Genomic DNA, 21,567 nt, shown 5'->3' on the forward strand with positions numbered 1-21,567 from the left:
AGGCCATTGGATCACGAGGAGGGACATCTTTCGTCTGATCCTGCAATTTTTACGTGTCACAAGCCTCAGCGAGTCATGGTGAATACCCGCGCATAGCGGTAAAAAGGTGCTGATCGGGTGAGCAATTGCCGGCATACCACGCAAGGCTAGGTCCACCCGTCAATAAACATCACCCCCACCACCACCACCACCACCATGCCTGTAGAGATACATTGCGAACACAAAATACTTGGAGTATCTTTTTCACGTAAGCTTACATGGACGTGTCACATAGAAGCGTTGACTTGAACATTGGAGTCAGAAGTTCGTCCTCCATCATGACACCGTCTATGTTTCACAATAAAGCTGGAATTCCAATTAATCATGCCCTATTCGCAACACTTCTACCTTACTGTAGTCTTGCATGAAGCAACACCATTTTTGGGAATGTTTTTGTTATAAAAGAGGGTCCTACGTTACATCGCCAATGTACCATAGTCGCATTTAAGTCAGTCGTTTTTCTGTTACAAAATCACCTGCGTCAAGCACATTTGTGAATTTAGGTCACTGCATTCATTTTTTTCTTCTTTTCCAATGAAACATTACCAGTGCTTTTGAAATACATAAGTGATATAATAGTCCAACCGAGCGATTCACTCACCCTACGCTTTTAGGTGGCTGGTTCTTTTTCTACGATTTCGCTATTTTTTGTGGTCACAAAGATGCACTGTACTTTTTGATACACAAATACAAAAATCTAAGCAATAATCTCAGCGACTCCACCAAAAATGAATGAGGGAGCTGTATTTAATGCTTTTTCGTGCACTTTCTAATTTTTTTTACACACGCGCATTGAGAATTTTCTCTTAATTTCTCCGCTTTCCTTCATTTTCGTATCCCGGTTCTTTTTGTGGTAAGGTTTTGATAGTTCTTATCACACCTGTGCTGGTGATATTGCTGTGTTGTTTCGTTGTTGTGCATTCAGTTTCAGTTTCCGTTGATTAGTGGTTTCAGAAAAGTGGTACAGTAATAATATTATGCAGACAATGGTCCCAAAGTTAAAACTGTAACGGGACCCTCGATGAATAATAGCTAGCAGTAAATTAGGTCAAGCAAACACGCAACACGTAGTACGAGTGAATAGCAATCAAGTATACGATTTTTTTTGAATGAGTAATTAATATAAGCTAAGGTACACAACAAGCAACCAAAATCAACGCAAGGAAAGAAGGGGAAAGGCAAAAAAATAAATAAAAAAGGAAAATAACGAATGCCAGTTAACGGTGGACATAGTCAAACAAAATACAAGTATGTACATTATGTAACCCCCCAAAATACGAGAATAGGCAGCTCATAATCTAACAGAAAAAAATTAAGCGACTTTTTTTTTATGACAATAAAGATGCCGATTTTATAGAAAGAGACAGGTCATTGTATAAATAAATGGCTGCAAAGGCAGAGGTCATTTTTCCATAATTTGTGCGCGATGCAGGTGACAAAAACTTAAGGTTGGTTGCACATCCGGTCACGTTGTTTCGGAAAAAAAGTGGATTAATAAAATCAAACAGCACTTGCCATTTCGCAATTTAAACAACAAAACGACTATGCTATAAAAAATAACTCACGAACAGGTAGGATTTTGGATCACATGTGTCAATATAGATAATTTTCCGTCTCCTGCCAATAGTAGGCGATTGCTTACAATGAAAGCAACAAACCTCTGCTGGTGTCTATGCCGTTCAGAGTGGGTTGCTAAAAACGTTGAAGTGTTTTTTTTTTCACTTCTCGTTTGGGGGATCCCAAAGGTTGGGTTCGAGAAAAAGTTTTATTTATTTATTTATTTATTTATTTATTTATTTATTTATTTATTTATTTATTTATTTATTTATTTATTTATTTATTTATTTATTTATTTATTTATTTATTTATTTATTTATTTATTTATTTATTTATTTATTTATTTATTTATTTATTTATTTATTTATTTATTTATTTATTTATTTATTTATTTATTTATTTATTTATTTATTTATTTATTTATTTATTTATTTATTTATTTATTTATTTATTTATTTATTTATTTATTTATTTATTTATTTATTTATTTATTTATTTATTTATTTATTTATTTATTTATTTATTTATTTATTTATTTATTTATTTATTTATTTATTTATTTATTTATTTATTTATTTATTTATTTATTTATTTATTTATTTATTTATTTATTTATTTATTTATTTATTTATTTATTTATTTATTTATTTATTTATTTATTTATTTATTTATTTATTTATTTATTTATTTATTTATTTATTTATTTATTTATTTATTTATTTATTTATTTATTTATTTATTTATTTATTTATTTATTTATTTATTTATTTATTTATTTATTTATTTATTTATTTATTTATTTATTTATTTATTTATTTATTTATTTATTTATTTATTTATTTATTTATTTATTTATTTATTTATTTATTTATTTATTTATTTATTTATTTATTTATTTATTTATTTATTTATTTATTTATTTATTTATTTATTTATTTATTTATTTATTTATTTATTTATTTATTTATTTATTTATTTATTTATTTATTTATTTATTTATTTATTTATTTATTTATTTATTTATTTATTTATTTATTTATTTATTTATTTATTTATTTATTTATTTATTTATTTATTTATTTATTTATTTATTTATTTATTTATTTATTTATTTATTTATTTATTTATTTATTTATTTATTTATTTATTTATTTATTTATTTATTTATTTATTTATTTATTTATTTATTTATTTATTTATTTATTTATTTATTTATTTATTTATTTATTTATTTATTTATTTATTTATTTATTTATTTATTTATTTATTTATTTATTTATTTATTTATTTATTTATTTATTTATTTATTTATTTATTTATTTATTTATTTATTTATTTATTTATTTATTTATTTATTTATTTATTTATTTATTTATTTATTTATTTATTTATTTATTTATTTATTTATTTATTTATTTATTTATTTATTTATTTATTTATTTATTTATTTATTTATTTATTTATTTATTTATTTATTTATTTATTTATTTATTTATTTATTTATTTATTTATTTATTTATTTATTTATTTATTTATTTATTTATTTATTTATTTATTTATTTATTTATTTATTTATTTATTTATTTATTTATTTATTTATTTATTTATTTATTTATTTATTTATTTATTTATTTATTTATTTATTTATTTATTTATTTATTTATTTATTTATTTATTTATTTATTTATTTATTTATTTATTTATTTATTTATTTATTTATTTATTTATTTATTTATTTATTTATTTATTTATTTATTTATTTATTTATTTATTTATTTATTTATTTATTTATTTATTTATTTATTTATTTATTTATTTATTTATTTATTTATTTATTTATTTATTTATTTATTTATTTATTTATTTATTTATTTATTTATTTATTTATTTATTTATTTATTTATTTATTTATTTATTTATTTATTTATTTATTTATTTATTTATTTATTTATTTATTTATTTATTTATTTATTTATTTATTTATTTATTTATTTATTTATTTATTTATTTATTTATTTATTTATTTATTTATTTATTTATTTATTTATTTATTTATTTATTTATTTATTTATTTATTTATTTATTTATTTATTTATTTATTTATTTATTTATTTATTTATTTATTTATTTATTTATTTATTTATTTATTTATTTATTTATTTATTTATTTATTTATTTATTTATTTATTTATTTATTTATTTATTTATTTATTTATTTATTTATTTATTTATTTATTTATTTATTTATTTATTTATTTATTTATTTATTTATTTATTTATTTATTTATTTATTTATTTATTTATTTATTTATTTATTTATTTATTTATTTATTTATTTATTTATTTATTTATTTATTTATTTTGTCGGGTACCGCGGGGACGTAGCGCAGCGCAAGAGAGAAAGTACCAGCGTGGCAGGCTTTCGGAATCGAACTGCCCGTGCCGTGCTCGCGCACCCAGCACGCGCCGCTCAACTCTTTATTCTCGTCTTTCATAGCCGGCGGCAAGGCGCCGGCTAATTAAGAGCGCCAACAAGAGGGCGCTACAATTTATTTATTTATTTATTTATTTATTTATTTATTTATTTATTTATTTATTTATTCATTCATTCATTCATTCATTCATTCATTCATTCATTCATTCATTCATTCTGAGGCCCGCGTTCAGACCGCTCTTTGGATTTAAAGAGCATTGTTGGACATATTTGGCGCAACTGTACACGCCACCTTTTGCTCACAAAAGAGAACACGGTTTCAGACATGTATTAATACATTTGCAGTGGTCCATCTTTTACACGCGAAAACAGGAGGACGGGCTGTCCATACGTATGTGCATCCTTGTGCTCGCACATGAACATGCACGAAAATTGGCTTCCCACACACATTGCAACACTCGCAGTGGTGCACCCTTTACAGGTCGATGGGTAAGGAGTCGATGGGTAAGGAGTGCGCCTGCCTGCCGCTTTGTGCTTACACGCAGCACGCACGATAATTTGGCTTCACATCAATATTTCATCTTTGCAGCGGTGAACCTTTCAGAAGCCAAAAGAGTGAACTGGTAAGAGGTGCGCATACGTATATGCACCTTGCGCCCATATCCAAATACGCGCGGGAGTGGGCTTCCCATACATAATGCCGCACTTGCAGTGGTGCACCCTTTACAGGCGAGAATAGTTGATGGCAAGGGATGCACATTCATTCATTCCAGTTCGTATTCACACTCAAGCACATGCGATAATTATATATTCACATCGTCACGTCTTTGCAGTGGTGTCCACGCTAGAGATGAAAAGATTAGTGGGGTAGGGGTGCACATTCATGCTGCTTTGTGCTCACAGGCACGAATACACACTTGAAAAAGTGACACCTACGGACGGATGACATGTAGAGAAGAGATGACATGTAGAGAATTTTGATTGCCTAGCATCAAGTAATCCGGTCATTTTTCATGGCTCTTGACGGCCTCTGATGTATATAATACGTTAAATATTTTGGTAATTCAAGACAAAAATGAACTCAACTTTTTACCAGTGAACACTGCGAGACCTCTTTTTAATTTGAACGTAGTAAGAAGTTTAGGCAATTGCCGATTTCACCAGTTATCGCAGGCATTCCTCTGGGCGTTAAGAGAAATGCGCCCTAGTTTCGAGACCCAGCCGATTAATTCTGGAACTATAGTGCGCAGAAGTTCTGGCTTTTGTTTACAGACACCGTGGCCCCGAACGTGAGTGACGCCGCAGTAATTATAAGCTTGCATGCTCACATCCACAATTTTACGCCCCTGCGATGACTCGCCCAGCAACTCGGTAGCCTCAAAATATCGCAGACAATTGATCGTCTACAAGAACTTGTTGTTGGGCGACTTTGTGCATCCAGGTGCTTTCCCGCAAAGCCCGTGTTTATTTGCCAATTGATGGTCCTTTAAAAAAATTGTCATTTGCCGTTATCTAGTCTCTACATATACGATTGATATTTCACGTCGAACCAAAACAATTATTTTATTTCACACACGCATTCAGGTATTCCAAATAAGAATAAAGATCAAGAAGTACTAAAACTGGGACAACCAATCACGAGACACTTTGCCGCTAGAACTCTAATTTCTTCAAAGCAGAAACCTACTTACATTGTGCAGTTTGCATTGGACTCCACGGTACCACCGAGAAGCATGCAGGATGCATCATTCACAGGCACAAAAGGCGTGCGTAGGGAACAAGATCGCAACATTCGCCACACGGCCATGCCACGCACTCCCTCCATTGCTCATTGCCTCCTGCGTTGAAAGAGAACCGCTAAGGTACGGGGGCAACGCGTGCAAACGACGGCAATTCGTCATCGTGGGGCGAGATTACGTCGGCATGCACCAACCGGAAGAAGTGCTCCCAGAACTCGATGAACCAGGGGTTCCGGTGGTTGTTGTCCGGCGTCAGCGAGCGGAAGTAGCGGTCGAAGCCGGCGACGGGGTGCGCCCGGGGCTGCACCGAGAGGGTGCCCTCCACCTGGGGCTCGTTTCCCTCCGAAACGAGAGCGCGCGCGCTCCAGCCGTCGCTGCCGATCCAGGTGAAGTGGCCGGTGGCGTTCTGGCGGCGCACTGCGCGCATCACGCCCGCGACTTCCTGGTCCGAGCCGAATACGATCACGCCTGCACCGAAGGGAAGAAGGGAACCGACGCATACAGTTTCATACTAACATATAGTAGAGGGACATCTGTCGCTGCTGTCGCGGGCCACTCTGGGCGGCGCCATTGCCGGTAGCGACGTTCCTCGCTTACTTGGCTTAGCTAGCCATATGGCTTCTTTGTTGTCTCGAAACCAAAATCAACGGAAAAGGGTAACATTATTTTTTTCTTGTTCATCACGCGTGAAGCTGACCAGTAATCACTGACAAATTAGTCTTTTTGGAGGTTCAATTTCATAACAATAAAACAAATCTGATGAAGCTTCTGTAGTAATATTGTTGCTTTTCTGCAGCCAGAGCCGACTTTTGAGCATGTTCTTGAGCCATGCCAAGGACAAGTGGAACTGTCTTACCCGTACATGAAGGAACGCTCGCTGAAGCGCGGCTCCCCTAGACAGTGGCGCCAGATTTCCCTCTAGTATATATTAGGGTGAAGCTCTATGACCCAAAGTACCACGTGCCCGACTGGGGGGGGGGAAAGAACGTACCTCTGGCTCGCTGTTTGGTAAGGAGGTTCTGGACGATGGTATTGTACGAGTCGTCGGTGCCCAAGCCTGAATCCTTGGTCAGTTTCTCTTTGACTGCGATGCAGATGTTTTGGTTGCGCAGCTGTTCTTCCAGCTCGTTGAACGCCTGTGAGAATGGCCACCGCCGTGGTTACAATGTTGCCTCTCCGTCGTGGCACCGGCAGAACAGCGCGTCCTCACTACGTCCGACGTGCATACGCATGCGCACATTGAGTTTGCGAATCAGGTGGCGACGTCGCTGAGCTCCCGCACTCGCGTGAACATTGACTCGGTAAGGACCCGCGATTTGTTCTTTTTTGTGTGTGGATAGAATCGAACTCTGGTTGCTGTTGACTGTTTGTTTTTCAATTTTGTGTGAATACCTGCACTGGACCTCATTTTTGGCCTTGCTTACCACTTGGCACGAAAATCTATTTTAGGAGTCCAACAATGCTTTCGTTCCTATCCCACTTCGCAATCATGCGTTTTCACATAATTATGTCGTAATTTTGTGTAATGCGCGTCATGTTTGCACAGTTCACGGGTAGGCTGCATTTGCCGCCATATCTTATGTACGTATATAACATATTTGCCAAGCAAGACTGCACCAGTTATTAACTTACGAGGACGCAAAAAACCACCAGTTTTTTTTTTTTATCATCACGCCCTTCGACCCCAGGGAAATGCGTATTGCTTGCTTGGACGAATTTTGCCGCTGCCAATGCGCGCGAACGTCCTCTTTGCTTCGGTTCCAGTATCGGTTTCGATATCGGCGTTGCGGGTGTTTTCATCCCCGACAAGGAGAGGCGACCATAGAAGGCTGACATTGTCTCTCCGCCAGGCAATGGCATGCAGCAGTGGCGTACCGTCGAGGGAGGAATCTCACCTTGATCCCGTAGTTGGACTCCTCGTACACGATGGACACGTATGTCCACCCGAGAAGCTTGACAATCTCAACCATAGCATGCACCTGGTTCTTGTCCGAAGGCACCGTGCGCAGGAAAAACTCGAAGCGCTGCTTGTTGCTCAACTCCGGGCTTGTAGAGAAGAAGCTCACCTGCGTTCACGCGCCAACAAAAATAACGGCTGCGCATTACCATGCATAAAGTTCTGCGACAGCTAGAGGAGTGCTGTTGTTCTGCCTCGCTTATGAAATTCCTAGACTCAACCGTTGCCTCGTTGTCGCTATCAGTATACAAGGATGTACATTTTCTTCACAAAAAAAGTTTCAGCGACGCTATATTGGGGTTTTAATGCAAGGGCAGAGTGTGCTTACGCCCGCAACAGCCCTCAACGCTCATGCTTTGGCCACCGTTATCTGTGACAAAAAGGCGTAGGAAGTATTGTCCTCATGCGTGAAGACCGAAAACAAACTATCTAAGGAGAACGCGGACGCTCTAATGCCACCAGCTGCAGCATGTTTTCCTCCGCCCCCCCCCCCCCCCCCCCCCGCCCATGCTAAGCCGCTCTTTTTCAGCTTCGCCTTAGAAGTATCCGCATAAAGAAAGACCTGGCTCGGGAACTTCCTTTCGGAAAATTTTGCGCTCCGCATGAGCGCCAGCGACCAGAATTTTTTTTCCCGTGCCGTGAGCTGAGGTTACGTACATTACGCGGTAAGCGCGATGACAGCGAAAACCTTAATAAAGTGGGAGCCGCAAGCCAGTGTCAGCGTGTCATCGAATGGCTCATCGTCATCTCGTGCCGAGATGTTGACACCGGGCTTAGGCTGTCACTCGTATCTTTCCGGTGCACTAGCGGTCTTCCAAGCTGTTCATCTTTGTTCACGGCAAAAAGTGCACTAAGAAAATAAAGTCTTAATCAGAATTCACCTCCTTGAAAACGTTCTGGTTCTTGTTGAAGGCCGTGAAGGGCGTACTTATCTCTAAATAAATCAGCCGCTCAGGCGTGTTTTACGTAGTTAAGCAGAAGTTGGAAGTGTGCTTCAAGTGCTTCATAAACGCGCGAAGCTAATCATATAAAATGCAAAGAACGAGCCTTTTTCGAAACCGCGAACTGTGACACTGATTTTCTTGACTTCAAAGCGACACCTGACAGCCCAAAACGCTCGTTTAATATGCCTGACTTGAAAGCGTGCTTACTTTTTGCTCGTATTTCTATGATGCTCTTAACTTTGTATGCCTCGATGCTTGTGGACACGATTTGTGTTTATGGCTGGCGTCAATATGCGGCATACCACTTACAGGTAAAGGCAGAGCGACTGGGCAGACGTTGGATGGCATAGCGCGTTCACCGACTGCATTTTCGTATGAGTGAAGCGCAAGCCATTTGACCGCCACCAGTCAAACTTCTGAATTCCAGCTTGTCGGTAGTTTTGGGCGACGCCTTGGTTGTAACAGCTAAAAACTTGCCATTTCTTATAGCAAGACATTGAAAGGAACCGGCCTCGTCTTGGAATAATATTGTCGACATGATTGCACAGCCAAACAGGACTGAAGAAAGAGTACAAAACAGGCGCTGACTTAACTTACGTTTACTCACGGAGCCACCAGAAATTAGTACTTGGGACACACTATGCAGACAAATAGCATGTAGTTTTTTTAGAACACCCATCGCATCGCAGCCAGATACTTGACTTTAATTGTGGAAAGAGCAATGGACGGCATGCTGGCGCACAATTAACCCGTCCACTGCATCGTGTCTGTCTCCATCGTTTTCTGGTTAAGTATTTCACTGCGTTTATCAATGATGACACATTATTCAAAATCGGACCCGCAGCCGAAGTCTCTACACAGGACGCCCAGCTGACCTCGAACTGCCGAATCAAAAAATCTGCAGTTTGTCAACGTAATTCTTCGCTTAAGTCAGGGGATGCATGTACGCCTCGCCCACTTTGAATGCTAGGAATCGTGTCTATGTCTCGTAGTGCCGACGTTTCGTCACGTGACATTCGCATTCCCTCACTTTTTAAGCACTGAGAGTTTTTCAGGAGCAGACAAAACACCACTGACATTTGCCGTATTCCCTATTTTCTTCATCTAGTGCAGGTAAATGAGTACCAGTAGTCGCTTCTGGTCACTGGCCACGCTGTCAGCCGGTACATGTTTTGTTACGTTTAAGTACATTTTGTTTTAAAATAACTTACCTTATAACTTTACCTTTTAATACCTTAATTATTTTAAACGGCGGTTATGTAACCGCGACCAACAAAAGTTTGGCATAACCAAGTGCTTATCAGGTCGGAACTCTGCACCTGAAGGCAGCGCTGCAAAGCCTGTAACAGGACTTATATAGGGCATTTGCGGAACAAAGATTCACAGGGTGCCTCCATACACCCGGTATAATTATTGACTGGAAAAACTTAGGTCTCTTTTAAATCGCTTGGGAAACCGTGCTGCTCGGCTCCAACACGGTGGATCAAACCTGCGCCATCCAGCTGGCCGACGACGTTGCTGGAGCCCAAGGGCCGACGCCTAGGATCACCAGCTCCTTGCAATAAAGTTATTCCTCAATAAATGTTTATTATTACTACTACTACTACTTTCTCAAATTTATACAACAAAATGAACCGTACAACTGTAGTTCATGAGTCTGAATAAGCTGGTGCTGGATTCAGTCGTAGTCAGCGCCCGTATTTGGTCTCCCTTTAGTCCCTGCCCTTTGTACCGTACAATAGCGTCGAAAATGTATCACCAACTCGCCTAAGCTCCCGCTCTTTTACATACAATGCACGCGCGAATTTGTAGTTCCGATTGGCGCAGCCCTCAAACTTGGCGCAGCCCTCGCGCATATGTGCCGCGAGTCCCCGTGCACAAAAGGACGTAATTTTCAGAGGCAGCCTTAGGCACGCGGACAGGTGATCTCATTTGCATTTCTGCTATACCCATTGAAATACGCGAACTCAACAACCGCGCTACAGGAAACCAATCTTTTCCACGCATACAAACACTACACCATCGGCATTGTGCCTAATTTCGTCATGCCGCATTCGAAAGAAGGCCGGCGGTGCCGGCGGTCACTTCGCGTCCACTGGTCATTTTGAAAGGCCGGCAGCGGTTTGCCGCTCGAAATGCGTAGGTGGCAGACCGTGTTGGGCCAGGTACTCGAAGATTAATTCGGGCGAACTCGCGCCGGTATCAACTATTCTGTAGTCCTTCATTATACGACGCGCCTACCTGCTTCTTATGTGTTTTATTCTTACGCCTTTTGTCCACGTCTCGGTGTAAAGGATCGAGCTAAGGCTTACAAATATTATTAAGTACGGAGAAATTGGCGTAGAAGATTACTTGATTCCGGTTTATTATGGTAGCACTGGTTGAGGCGAACAGGCGGGCTCCGGGCAGTCGTCAGAAAAATGGTGAGTAACATTCATTTAAGACAATAAATTATATTTTAGCCCTACATCTTTGAGGTGCGGGGAATTTTTTTTTATCCCTCACTTAAGATAAAAGAAATATGCGCGCGCCCAACCACATAAAAAAACTCATTTTTCCCCCGTACAATACGCGAATGGAACCTGCCGCCTCCTGAGCTAATTGAAGTTCCTTCTGATCTAACGTTCCCCACTGCTCTTCAAGAATATGTTTGTAGATAATGTACTCGCCATTTGAAACTTTATTTGCTGTTTAAGCTTTGCAATATTAGCCAGCGTGCTGTGTTAATGAATGTATCTTGTTACCTGGGCGAAACTTTGTTCTTTAGTGCTGTCTCGTGTGCTCCCTCAGAATGTACCACATGTATGTTTAGTATTGTACTCGCGGTTTGAAATGTGTGGCTTACTAACCTAAGGCTTGTATGTTTACTTACAATTGATTTTTTTTCTACCTTTTAAAGAGTGTGCAATTTTGTATTTCATATCGATTATCTGTCCTTCGTACTATAATGCCCGACGGGCGAAGTCGGTATGTAAATAAATAAATAAATAAATAAATAAATAAATAAATAAATAAATAAATAAATAAATAAATAAATAAATAAATAAATAAATAAATAAATAAATAAATAAATAAATAAATAAATAAATAAATAAATAAATAAATAAATAAATAAATAAATAAATAAATAAATAAATAAATAAATAAATAAATAAAAATAAATAAATAAATAAATAAATAAATAAATAAATACACCAACAAACAAACAAACAAACAAACCTCCCGAAAAAGAAAATGATCGCGAATGTTGGACCTCAAATTGAAAAGACAGAATCGAAGCCAGCCATATTGTATTTTTGAAATTCAATGTCTGAATGTTTCGTAAGCTGCGCGTGTGATTTATTGTATCCATCACAAAACAGACGCCAAATATAGAGGCTTTCCAACTCATATTTGAGTCGATTCGGCATCGGGAGTTTTATGCGTTGCAACACCTATGCTTTGGACAGTGGCGAAGGATATTTCATATCGCCTGCATATTTCAGAACTACAAAAATGCGTACGTGGTAGTAATAAACGACTCCGTCACATTCCAAAATTTATTCCGTCGCCTAAGATACTTGGTTCAAAAAAATCTCCAATATTATAATGTCTATCTCTTACTGCCACGGGTAGTATCTTTCGCCCCCTCTTACGACATCCAGCACTTCTGATATACTATGAGTCCAGAAAACCTTAGTTAAAGGCTGGTAAAATGGGTTCAGCATTACTGGCAGCTCGAAGAAACAAAATGGCGTGGTGTCCCCAAATGTGGCGTGGTGTCCCCATAAGGCGATCACAGTTCGTCTTCCAGGCGTCTCAACCGGAGAATGACTTTCTTTCGGGCCGGTCGCTAAGCGGGCCTGATTCGATCAATCACTGCTTCCCTGCGGATATCCCAAATGCTACGGGGCTCGACCGGTTGACGGAAGACGCAGCATGCCTATGGGAACGCGCCGATCACCGGCTAAGCGGCTGCGCTGCGAACGAGAGCCGCGCGCATAGCAGCGGGCACATAGCAAAAATACAATCACTTTCTTGAAATTCCCAAGAGTGAGAACATTAAGTGCAAGGCGGAGCGTGCACTCTATTAGAACAATTTGCTGTGCAGTCCCCAGCGATATTTCACGCTGTCCCGGCTATTTTAAAGGCGTGATCATGTTTCTATAGTGGATTATGAGACCCCATATATTCACACCCCAACAGACAGATAAGGGGAAGGATTCAGTAAAAATGTCACAGAGAGAGAAGCAAACTTTAGTCTTGTTAGTAAACCAGATGGGCGTAAAATGACATCTTCGATGGCAGTGGTTTATAAAATGCATTTTGTTTGTAATATATGCGGACGGCATGCTCAGTTATTACAGTGTAAGTTATTCCACTGAAAACAAGCAGAACTAGTTTGCGATCTTGATAACCTCGGGAGTCCGCTTAATATATCCCGTAGTATGATAACATCTTCAGGATTAAATGAGGTCGAGCACCTTGCATAACATTCACACGTTCCCCCGCATTCGCAATCAAGTATCGAGGGCGTTTGTCCCGCAGTTGCGGCAGCATTTGCCACTGGGCCAAGACGGGGCAATACCTCGATCGACGTGCTGGTGCGCCGTTCTTTTGTTCAGCGTCCCTAAAACCACGGAAATTATACTGGAAGGTAATTTTAACAGTAGAAATGTTTAAGACTAGCGTTATCCGTCCGTCGCACAAGAAAACCTCGCGAAGCGATGACGTCACCTCGCGTTGCCTAGCAACCCCTGGCGCAGCTGTGCATACCTTCGCGCTCGCTTCGCTAGCCTAGGCATGGCTCCACCGAGCCTCACTGGAGCCCGTCAAGCCGCAACGTCACCGTGCAACAGCTCTGCTGTTCCTCCAGCCTTGCACCAGCATTGCAAGCTGCGCCAAGTTTTTTAGAGCAAAGCTGTGTAGGGCTCAGTCCTCGGGATTTCATCTTGTCATGGTCCTTCAGTAAGCTACACTTTGCCGCAAAGCGAATTCTTTATCTAAAAAATCATCGTGCGATTGCCTGCTAGCAGGACTACAGGGCTATCACTACGCTGTTTCATTTGATTTTAATGATTATTTAGTTCTCCGCGGATTTGTAAAGAATTAGGAATTTCTGTCGGCTGCGTTACGGGAGGAATACAGTCTCAAAAAACAACTGCCACTTGCCTTCGATAGAAACTATTCCGAAGAAAATTATGTGACGCCAGACTGCTAAAAAAACTACAAAACCTTGATGTGATCTATCTCAGCAGCTGTTGTAAGTATTTGTAGTTGATAATCCTGTTTTATTTCTTTCGCGCGCTGGGACTGCACCGCGCTCAATACGCTCGTAAATAAAGTACAGTAAGACCTCGGTACAATAAACTCCTCGTAACAATAGATCAATTTATTATGGGGTTTACCACGCCGACGCTACACAGGCGATGAGGCGCGACGGAGTGGAGGGCTCCGGATTAATTTTGACCACCTGGGGATCTTTAACGTGCGACGAAATCTCGAACACACGGATATTTTTGCTTTCGGCCTCCATCAGAAAAGCGGCAGCTCCGGCCTGGAATCTAACCCGCGTAATTCCTCGTAACAAGAAACTGGCTTCGTTTTAGTACAGCGCAGTGAGGAAGACAAAATATTTAGACTAATGAGAAGTGTCAAATAAAGGTGTTCCGTTAGAACGATTATTTACTTTATTGTGAAATCGCAATTTCACAATTTTCCGTTTTGTAATGCCAATTTTTATGGGTTTAACACCTTCGCTGTTCAATCATGTAATCAGAGCTGAATGTTAACCATTTTCTTCGACGGCTCTTGGCTTAACGTTCTCACATTACCATTTTTTTAGCATTTACATTTCATCCGCGGCATTTCGTATAGTCAGGGGCCTTCAGCCTCCCCACTCCATTTCCTCGTTCTTTTTTTTTTTTTTCGCCGGCACCTAACGTGGAGCGCAACTACTCCTCCTTCATAGCTCCGAGCAGAATTTTTGGACTAGTCGGGGTCGCTCGTATTTGTTGCTTTACCACTGAACCGTGGTGTGTTGCCGGCGAGCCTCCTTACAGGCGAAGCCCCAACTCGCATCTGCACTTCCCTCCAAGCTCGTCTCCGACCTTTCCGCACCTGTCCCTCCTTAACCGCGCACCCACAACGCACTCAGCGCACTTGCCTCTTCCAAATGCGTCCGCTTTGCTCTTCAGCTTCCTTTTAACCAGCTGCTTCCCTCCAGAACAGGTTACAAGTACTCGGTGTATGTTTGCCGATTTGACATTCCTGCGCGCCAGGCGGGAGATACAAGTTCACTTCCATGTAGTTACTCTGTTTTTTTACTCCTAACTGCGCCTCTCCGGCGTTTATTTGGCTTTCGTATCCTCATTCTCCAGTCGGCTGTTAACAACAGTAAAAAAAACTGCCTGCGCAGGGCAGTAAAAAAAGCCATTGCTCTGAAAGAATAATTGTCAGTCGTAAAGCGCGCAACTCGTAAAGCTTTGCGTACGGCCCTCCTTTACAGCTCGCGTGCCGCGCCCTGCTCATTACGTGCGTCCTTATGGGCATCCCTGCTTGCTGTTGTGATTGTTTCCAACCAATCACTCTTCTAGCCAGTTGCTCATAGCTGTAGCTCGGACAGCACTGCAGCGAATAAGGGACACAAAGTACGCTTTTGCGGTGCCCATCTCGATGTTGGAGCGCTCGCGTGACCATACGTTCGAGTGACGACCGTGCCTGTGGTTTCACAGAAAGTCACTTCGAGTGCGTCACCAAGGTGCGCAAAGAATAAAAGCGTCAAGCAAAAAAGGAAAGAACCCGGTCTGTCCTGTCGGGACATATTTTTAACAAGTTTTCGCATTGATTTTGTATCTGTGCAAAAAAAAAAAAAAAATACCTGTTGGTGCATACAACTGTACAGCCGTCCTTTCCACGGCAGGTTTTATTGTCCCTTTATCGTGCAGTAAGCGAAAAGCACTTCTGTTGGTGTTATTTTTTTTCTCACTCGCTTTGTATCACTACGCCGAGCCAGAAAACCCGTCCCACGACATTTTGACAAATGAGCGGCCCCACAGGAGGCGTAGAGTTTCACAATAGTGTGAAATTGCGCGCCTAAGGGACGCAGGTCTCTTTCTCTCTCTTTGTTTTGTTTTTACCGCTTTCAGGGTTAGCCAGCTGCTGCTACCAGGGCGGCTATTTGACTTTCGCCTGATTCGTCAGCTCAAGCCGCACGCCAGCGGCTAGTGGTTAAATAAAGCTACATGATTTATTAAAGCGCCCGACATGCGGTGTGAGTCCTGCGGGTTTTGTTTTTTTCAGAAATAATCCGGCTTTGAATTACCCCTTCCCCGTCCTCCGACGCCCCCAAAACCCCAGTACTTTGATAACCTGTGTCGAAATCCTTACCAAAGGGTAGGTTCGGCAAAAATGCAGACAATCAAAACAAACAATGATGGAATGAACAAGTTCAGAAGTGTTTTTTTTTATTATTATTTCGCGTCCGTTTTTAATTTTGTTAGTACGGTCTGTTGAAAACTTTGCTTTTCGCGTCCGTTCATTTCTAAGAGCGCTGGCGTACTGCTTCTGTCTCTTTCTTCTCTTTGCTTTTTTTGTTAGAGAGAGACGTGAGCACAGGACCACCTCACAACGCAAAAAAGCTCTGCCTAATGCAAGGCATGCCTCGTGCGCTGCGATTACTGTTATTACGACCACAAAAACACAGGTTGGCTATAAAAGCATCAGAAAATTTGCCGCGAGATACGCCTACTTAATTTGCCTTCGCTCGAGTTGCAGCCGTTGAATCCAGTGGCTGTCAGGTAGTGGCGCGAGCTGGGATCGGAAAGGCCGAAGGAAAACGGCGTATTGTAAAAGAATGTTAATCATAGCAAACCAGGCTGCTTGAATCTCCTGCATTCAGTTACCTCAAGAAAGGCAGCTCTCGCTGACGCAGTCCCGCATTTTCTGTTCTTTAAGTCTCATTTCTGCCACGTGTGCCACATCGCTTCCGTTGCGTGCTTGTACTCTGTAAGGTATGCACGACGTTTACCGATATATCGGCACTGCACTAGCCGGGATCTGTTTATTGTCATTCCAAGGCCATCAACTTCGAGGCAGGCCACCGAAGCGAGCCTCTCCCTTTTCGGGCTTTTTGTGCATGTCACGAACGAGACGCAAGGCTTGTAAAATATTCATATGATTTCGTTCCGATGTTTGCCGCCATTACTTGGTGCGCGAATAACTTATCGAGTATTTCCTAGAGCTTGCTTTACTTATTCGCGACGTTCAGGCAAGTGGTTGGCATCCATTTTCGTGAGTCCGTGGCAAACAGATGCCGACGACTGCAGCTGGAGAGGGTCGTTCCGAGGGGAGCCACCCGATTTTGCTTTCATTATTCATTAACACGCTATGGCACTTTAGACGCTGGTCTTCGGCCAGTGTGGGTTCAGGTCGTTCAGTAGTCTTCTAGCTCGTTCCGATGGCGGCACCAGATAACGGGCGCTTTTCCGGCGTCCACTAACGTCAGCAAACAGGAAGTAAGATACCGCATGTGTACTTGTATGTACACTTTGCGGTTATTAGCACGGGAAGATTGTCACTGCACCCCTGACGTATGCCGACGGCTCGTGTTGCCCGCCTTAAGTATATATATATATATATATATATATATATATATATATATATATATATATATATATATATATATATATATATATATATATATATATATATATATATATACACACTTAACTTCTTCCTTACTTTCTTAGGACTTTCTTTCTTCAGAGTACTCTGAAGAACGTCCTATAGTGGAACACATGACAAGAACAATAGCAACGTCACAAAGTGAAGTGATGTGAACAGAACTAAAGTTCACGAATACGGATTCCTGGGCAAGTTGGTGTTGCATAGCGAAAAATTTGTGGTGTCTGTTCTCTTTCCTTCTGGTCGTGCGCATGCGCTGTGAATTTTTCTGCAATGATCAGAACGGACGACAGACTCGAAACCACAACTAGTTTGACAAACGCGCAGCTTTGGAGGTACGCGTCACATCTAGGTTGCAGAATGCGGGTTCTTTTTTCAGTTGTCGTGCACACTCCGTGCATTGCCCCCGCATAGCAGTGCTGGAGGTCACGGTGGGATTGCAGTCGTGTTCAGATACGCCTAGGTCTTGAAGCTTTTGTTCGGTATTGTGTGGGCAACATGCCCAGAAACTACCGCGCACGGCGGATGTCTGTTTCCGTCATGCGAACGCGAGGAGAAAGAACTCGAAGACGAGAACTCCCACAATGATCCTGTAACGACACCCACGCAGGCGGAATCGGCTGAGGGTTTTTTTTTTTCAAAGCGAACTTTGATACATCTAGGCGAGAGAAAAGTCCGGCGGTCTTTTGTACGCAGAAAAGTCCTCCAGCGTAACCCCATGCGCATGCGCGAAAAATCGGATTGGAGAAGAGGTAGATGTAAGGGGAGAAAGGTTGGCACGGTTTAACGCGCTGGAGGGCGCGCGCGAGGGGCTGCGTGAATTGCAGGCTGCAGCTCATGCAGTAACTGTGCCCGGAGAGAGCGGAACAGCGTCAACATGGCAATAGACAGTTTTAGTTTCACGTGCGTACAGAGTTCACGCACGCAAGCGCGAGAAGGATACGTAGTCCACGCGCATGTAGTTTGAAACTCTTAGAGCATAGATACACGTACACGAACTCCCCCCCCCCCCCCCCCTCGCGTAGGGTGCCTGGATGCGTAGCGCCACCTACGAACAGACGCAGACACTGCTGTAGCAACTCGTGATCTCGTGAGCCCGTTGCTATCACGACGACAATCGCTACTTCGCCAGGCTTAACAGAGCTACAAAATCGCCATTCTATCTCAAAAACGAAAGCTATTTTTTGATTGAAAATTCGGCTGAGGGTTATAATGGGAAAAATGAAGCGAAATCAACAACTTAGAACACGACATCGCCCCGAGGGATTACCAACGAAGCTGTTTTTTCTGCGCAGTGGGAGGGCAGGGCACCGCCATGTTGGGCGCCGCCATGTTGGTCAACTCTACGTACTTGACTAACGTGAACACCGCAACGTCAAAATTCGAATCTCACGTACGTCCGTGAGAATCACGCCGGCTCTTGGCGTTCTGACCATGCGGAGTGGTCACCCGCAAAACTTCTACGTACGTGGAGCTTCTGCGCACGTGAAACTAAAACTGCCTAATGGCAAACACCATGCGTACGTCATAGTTTCGCTGGTTACCATCTGTGCGGATCCGGGTGCATGGGTGCATTTCTTTGAAATGAAAAGGTTCCACAACGTTTCTGCACAGCCAGTCGAGTGAACGTGGCGCTGCCTAATTAAAATGAACGGCTGCGAGAGCTAAACAAAGATTTTATAAGGTCCTTTTTCACTATGCAATGAATCGCAGTTCCCACTGGGCTTTACCGGCAGAATTAAAACCAGGCAATCAACATTTTCTTCAGCTGGAGTAGCGCTTAAAAAACATCCTCAGATTACTTTTCTGCAGTTAAGTTTGTGAACATTGTGTACCGCTCACGTTACTGCTTGGATTTTCGCATCGTACTATGCTGAACCTATTCCCGCTGTGAACGAAACTCCTGATAAATGGAACACACTATCGCGGTTCCTTCAGGTTCCATTTAGCGAGGCCCCAACAAATAGAAAGCGTGTCGCAGCCAGTGGGAATTGAGCGCGCGCTAACGATTGGCGGTTTTGAGGACACCTTTTCGCTGACGCCAGCCGGGTGCGCGCTTTCGCCGACGTAGCCAAGTAACGCTCAAGCGTTAATACCTGCCATGTCAAACTGCGAGCACGCATTTGTTTGCAGGCTGGGCTCGTGATGCTCCCCGCGGTCCACGTATCTTTAATCACACGTGTTGCTGTCAAGCAGGCCTGCCAGAAACGCCGCGCTCAACGCTTCGCACTCCCTCAGGCGACAATATAATAAGCGGCTTGCGTTGCGTCAATGGGGGCTCTTTCTGGGCCCGCCTGTTGAGTGTAGTACCGGTGACCACTTGGATACCGAGGCAGAACACTTCTGAGGGGCAGGGGACGCTTCACAGACTACGCTTCTGCAAAGACATCTCAGTCTTAAAACATTTCGTTAGGACCCAGTCTGTGGTCGACTAGTTTTATCCTCGACGGCCGCTTTTCTGAGGGAGACGAAAAGCAAAAACGCCCGTGTGCACGAGATTTCGGCACACGTTTAAGATCCCCAGGTGGTCAAAATTAACCCGGAGCCCTCCATTACGGCGCGCCACATCGTCTGCGTTGCGTCGGCGCGTTAAACCCTACAATCAATCAATCAATCAATCAATCAATCAATCAATCAATCAATCAATCAATCAATCAATCAATCAATCAATCAATCAATCAATCAATCAATCAATCAATCAATCAATCAATCAATCAATCAATCAATCAATAGTTTTATCCTCGCAAGCCTTGAAGAATTTTTAACCCGAGTTTTAGCGAACGCTTCTCCTTGAAGTATAGCAGCACGGTGTACAGGTGCCAACAAAAGTTATTGGAACATGGTCTCGTAAATTTGCAGGAATTTCTTCTCCCGGGAACTGCCCGGCTGCATCGATGTGCGTTTAAGGGAGTCCTCCCTAATAGCATAAGCTTCGTGTGAACCGGTAATGGCTGTCATAAAGCCAGTAAGACACATCTTTTTTGCTATTCAGGAATCCTTGTTGCAGTTTCTTATGATGGCACCTGTACATATATGTGCGTCTGTGCGTGCGTGTGTGTGTGTGCTCGCACGCGTGCGTGCGTGCGTGCGTGCGTGCGTGGGTGCGTGCGTTCGTGCGCGCACTTCAAAGTACGCTATAGGGAGGCGAAGCTAAAGTTTGCCGGGCGAGGGAAGCGCTGCCCTCTCCCCGGAGGGGGAGTACGCCGGGCCGGCGGCCTATTCGGCACGTGCTTTTTTCGCTGCGCGCGTGCTGCATTTCTCGCGTTAGGAAGAGGGCTGGGTAAAATTTTCTTTCGACTTATGAAAGCATACACATTAGCACGTGTCCAGCAAGTTCGGTTTACACGTAGAGTAGTTACTGAGTTCATTTTTGTCGACGTTTGTCTTGTCGTCTGCTACAGACGCGCCGCCTGCTTCCCGCCGCTCGACCGGCAGACTGCCCCGACGATTTTAAGGGGGGAAACGCGTTGTTCGGCGGTCGTCGATTGCTCTTTTCTTCTGCAAGGCGACAGCTGTTCAGCTGGTCACAGCGTACTTTTAAGTGCGATGCACTTCTTAAGCGACCCTGAACCTGCGTCCACCGGCGATGTCCGCATAGCATACCCACGTGGGGGATTGGCCAGGAATCTCCTCGTCTTCCTTGGCAACGGGGGGAGATGGGCGCGCGCTGCCTGGCCGCTGACATGGCACATACCCACGTGGGGGATCGGCCAGGAATCGGGCGTGAGAAGGGCTAATGCACCCGCTTAAAGGAGTACTGACACGAAATTTCAAAGCTGAGATCCGCTCTAGCAATCAAGCACAACGACAACACAAATAGGTGTCTGTGAATAAATGCATCTTTCTTTCTTTGTAGTTGTGTGTCTGTGTGTGTGTGTGATCTCTCTTTCGCGAACATTACCGAACCGCGCAAATTCAACTCGTGCATTCGCACTTTCACATTCTTCCCCTCGGGGAAATGCGGGGAATTTTCTCTTGTTTGTTACTCCCTGCGCGTGCTCGCGCTTCTGACATCCGGACTTTCTGGACTGCAGAAACACTGACGCGTGCAAGAAATGTAAGATAAACGTGATTGATTATGGTTAATAGGTTATTTCTTACTCTTGAAACAATCAGCTGCATCTTATAAAAACGCATTAGAAAGGCACACGCTAATTAAGGGGTGCGCTGACAGCGCCGCATTTCCATTTTACTTGTCCTTGAAGAAATTTTTGTTCGCAATGTTAGTCACCC

General features: G+C 41.8%; 1 protein-coding gene across 3 annotated transcripts in view; it reads right to left on the reverse strand.

The window, feature by feature from the left end:
- Mtt (mangetout) overlaps positions 1–21,567 on the reverse strand; it is a 109,075-nt gene that overhangs the window by 71,265 nt on the left and 16,243 nt on the right. For all 3 annotated transcript variants that reach the window (XM_077675979.1, XM_077675981.1, XM_077675980.1), the window contains exons 3-5: positions 7,665–7,835; positions 6,761–6,905; positions 5,964–6,237 (exon numbers count right to left, since the gene is read on the reverse strand). In XM_077675979.1, coding sequence (XP_077532105.1) covers positions 5,964–6,237; positions 6,761–6,905; positions 7,665–7,835 — 590 coding nt within the window. The remainder of the gene's footprint in view (positions 1–5,963; positions 6,238–6,760; positions 6,906–7,664; positions 7,836–21,567) is intronic.

The sequence above is a fragment of the Haemaphysalis longicornis genome, unplaced genomic scaffold (assembly GCF_048455015.1).
Source record: "Haemaphysalis longicornis isolate Haplotype H1 unplaced genomic scaffold, Haemaphysalis longicornis Haplotype H1 scaffold_7, whole genome shotgun sequence".
Lineage (NCBI taxonomy): Eukaryota > Metazoa > Arthropoda > Arachnida > Ixodida > Ixodidae > Haemaphysalis > Haemaphysalis longicornis.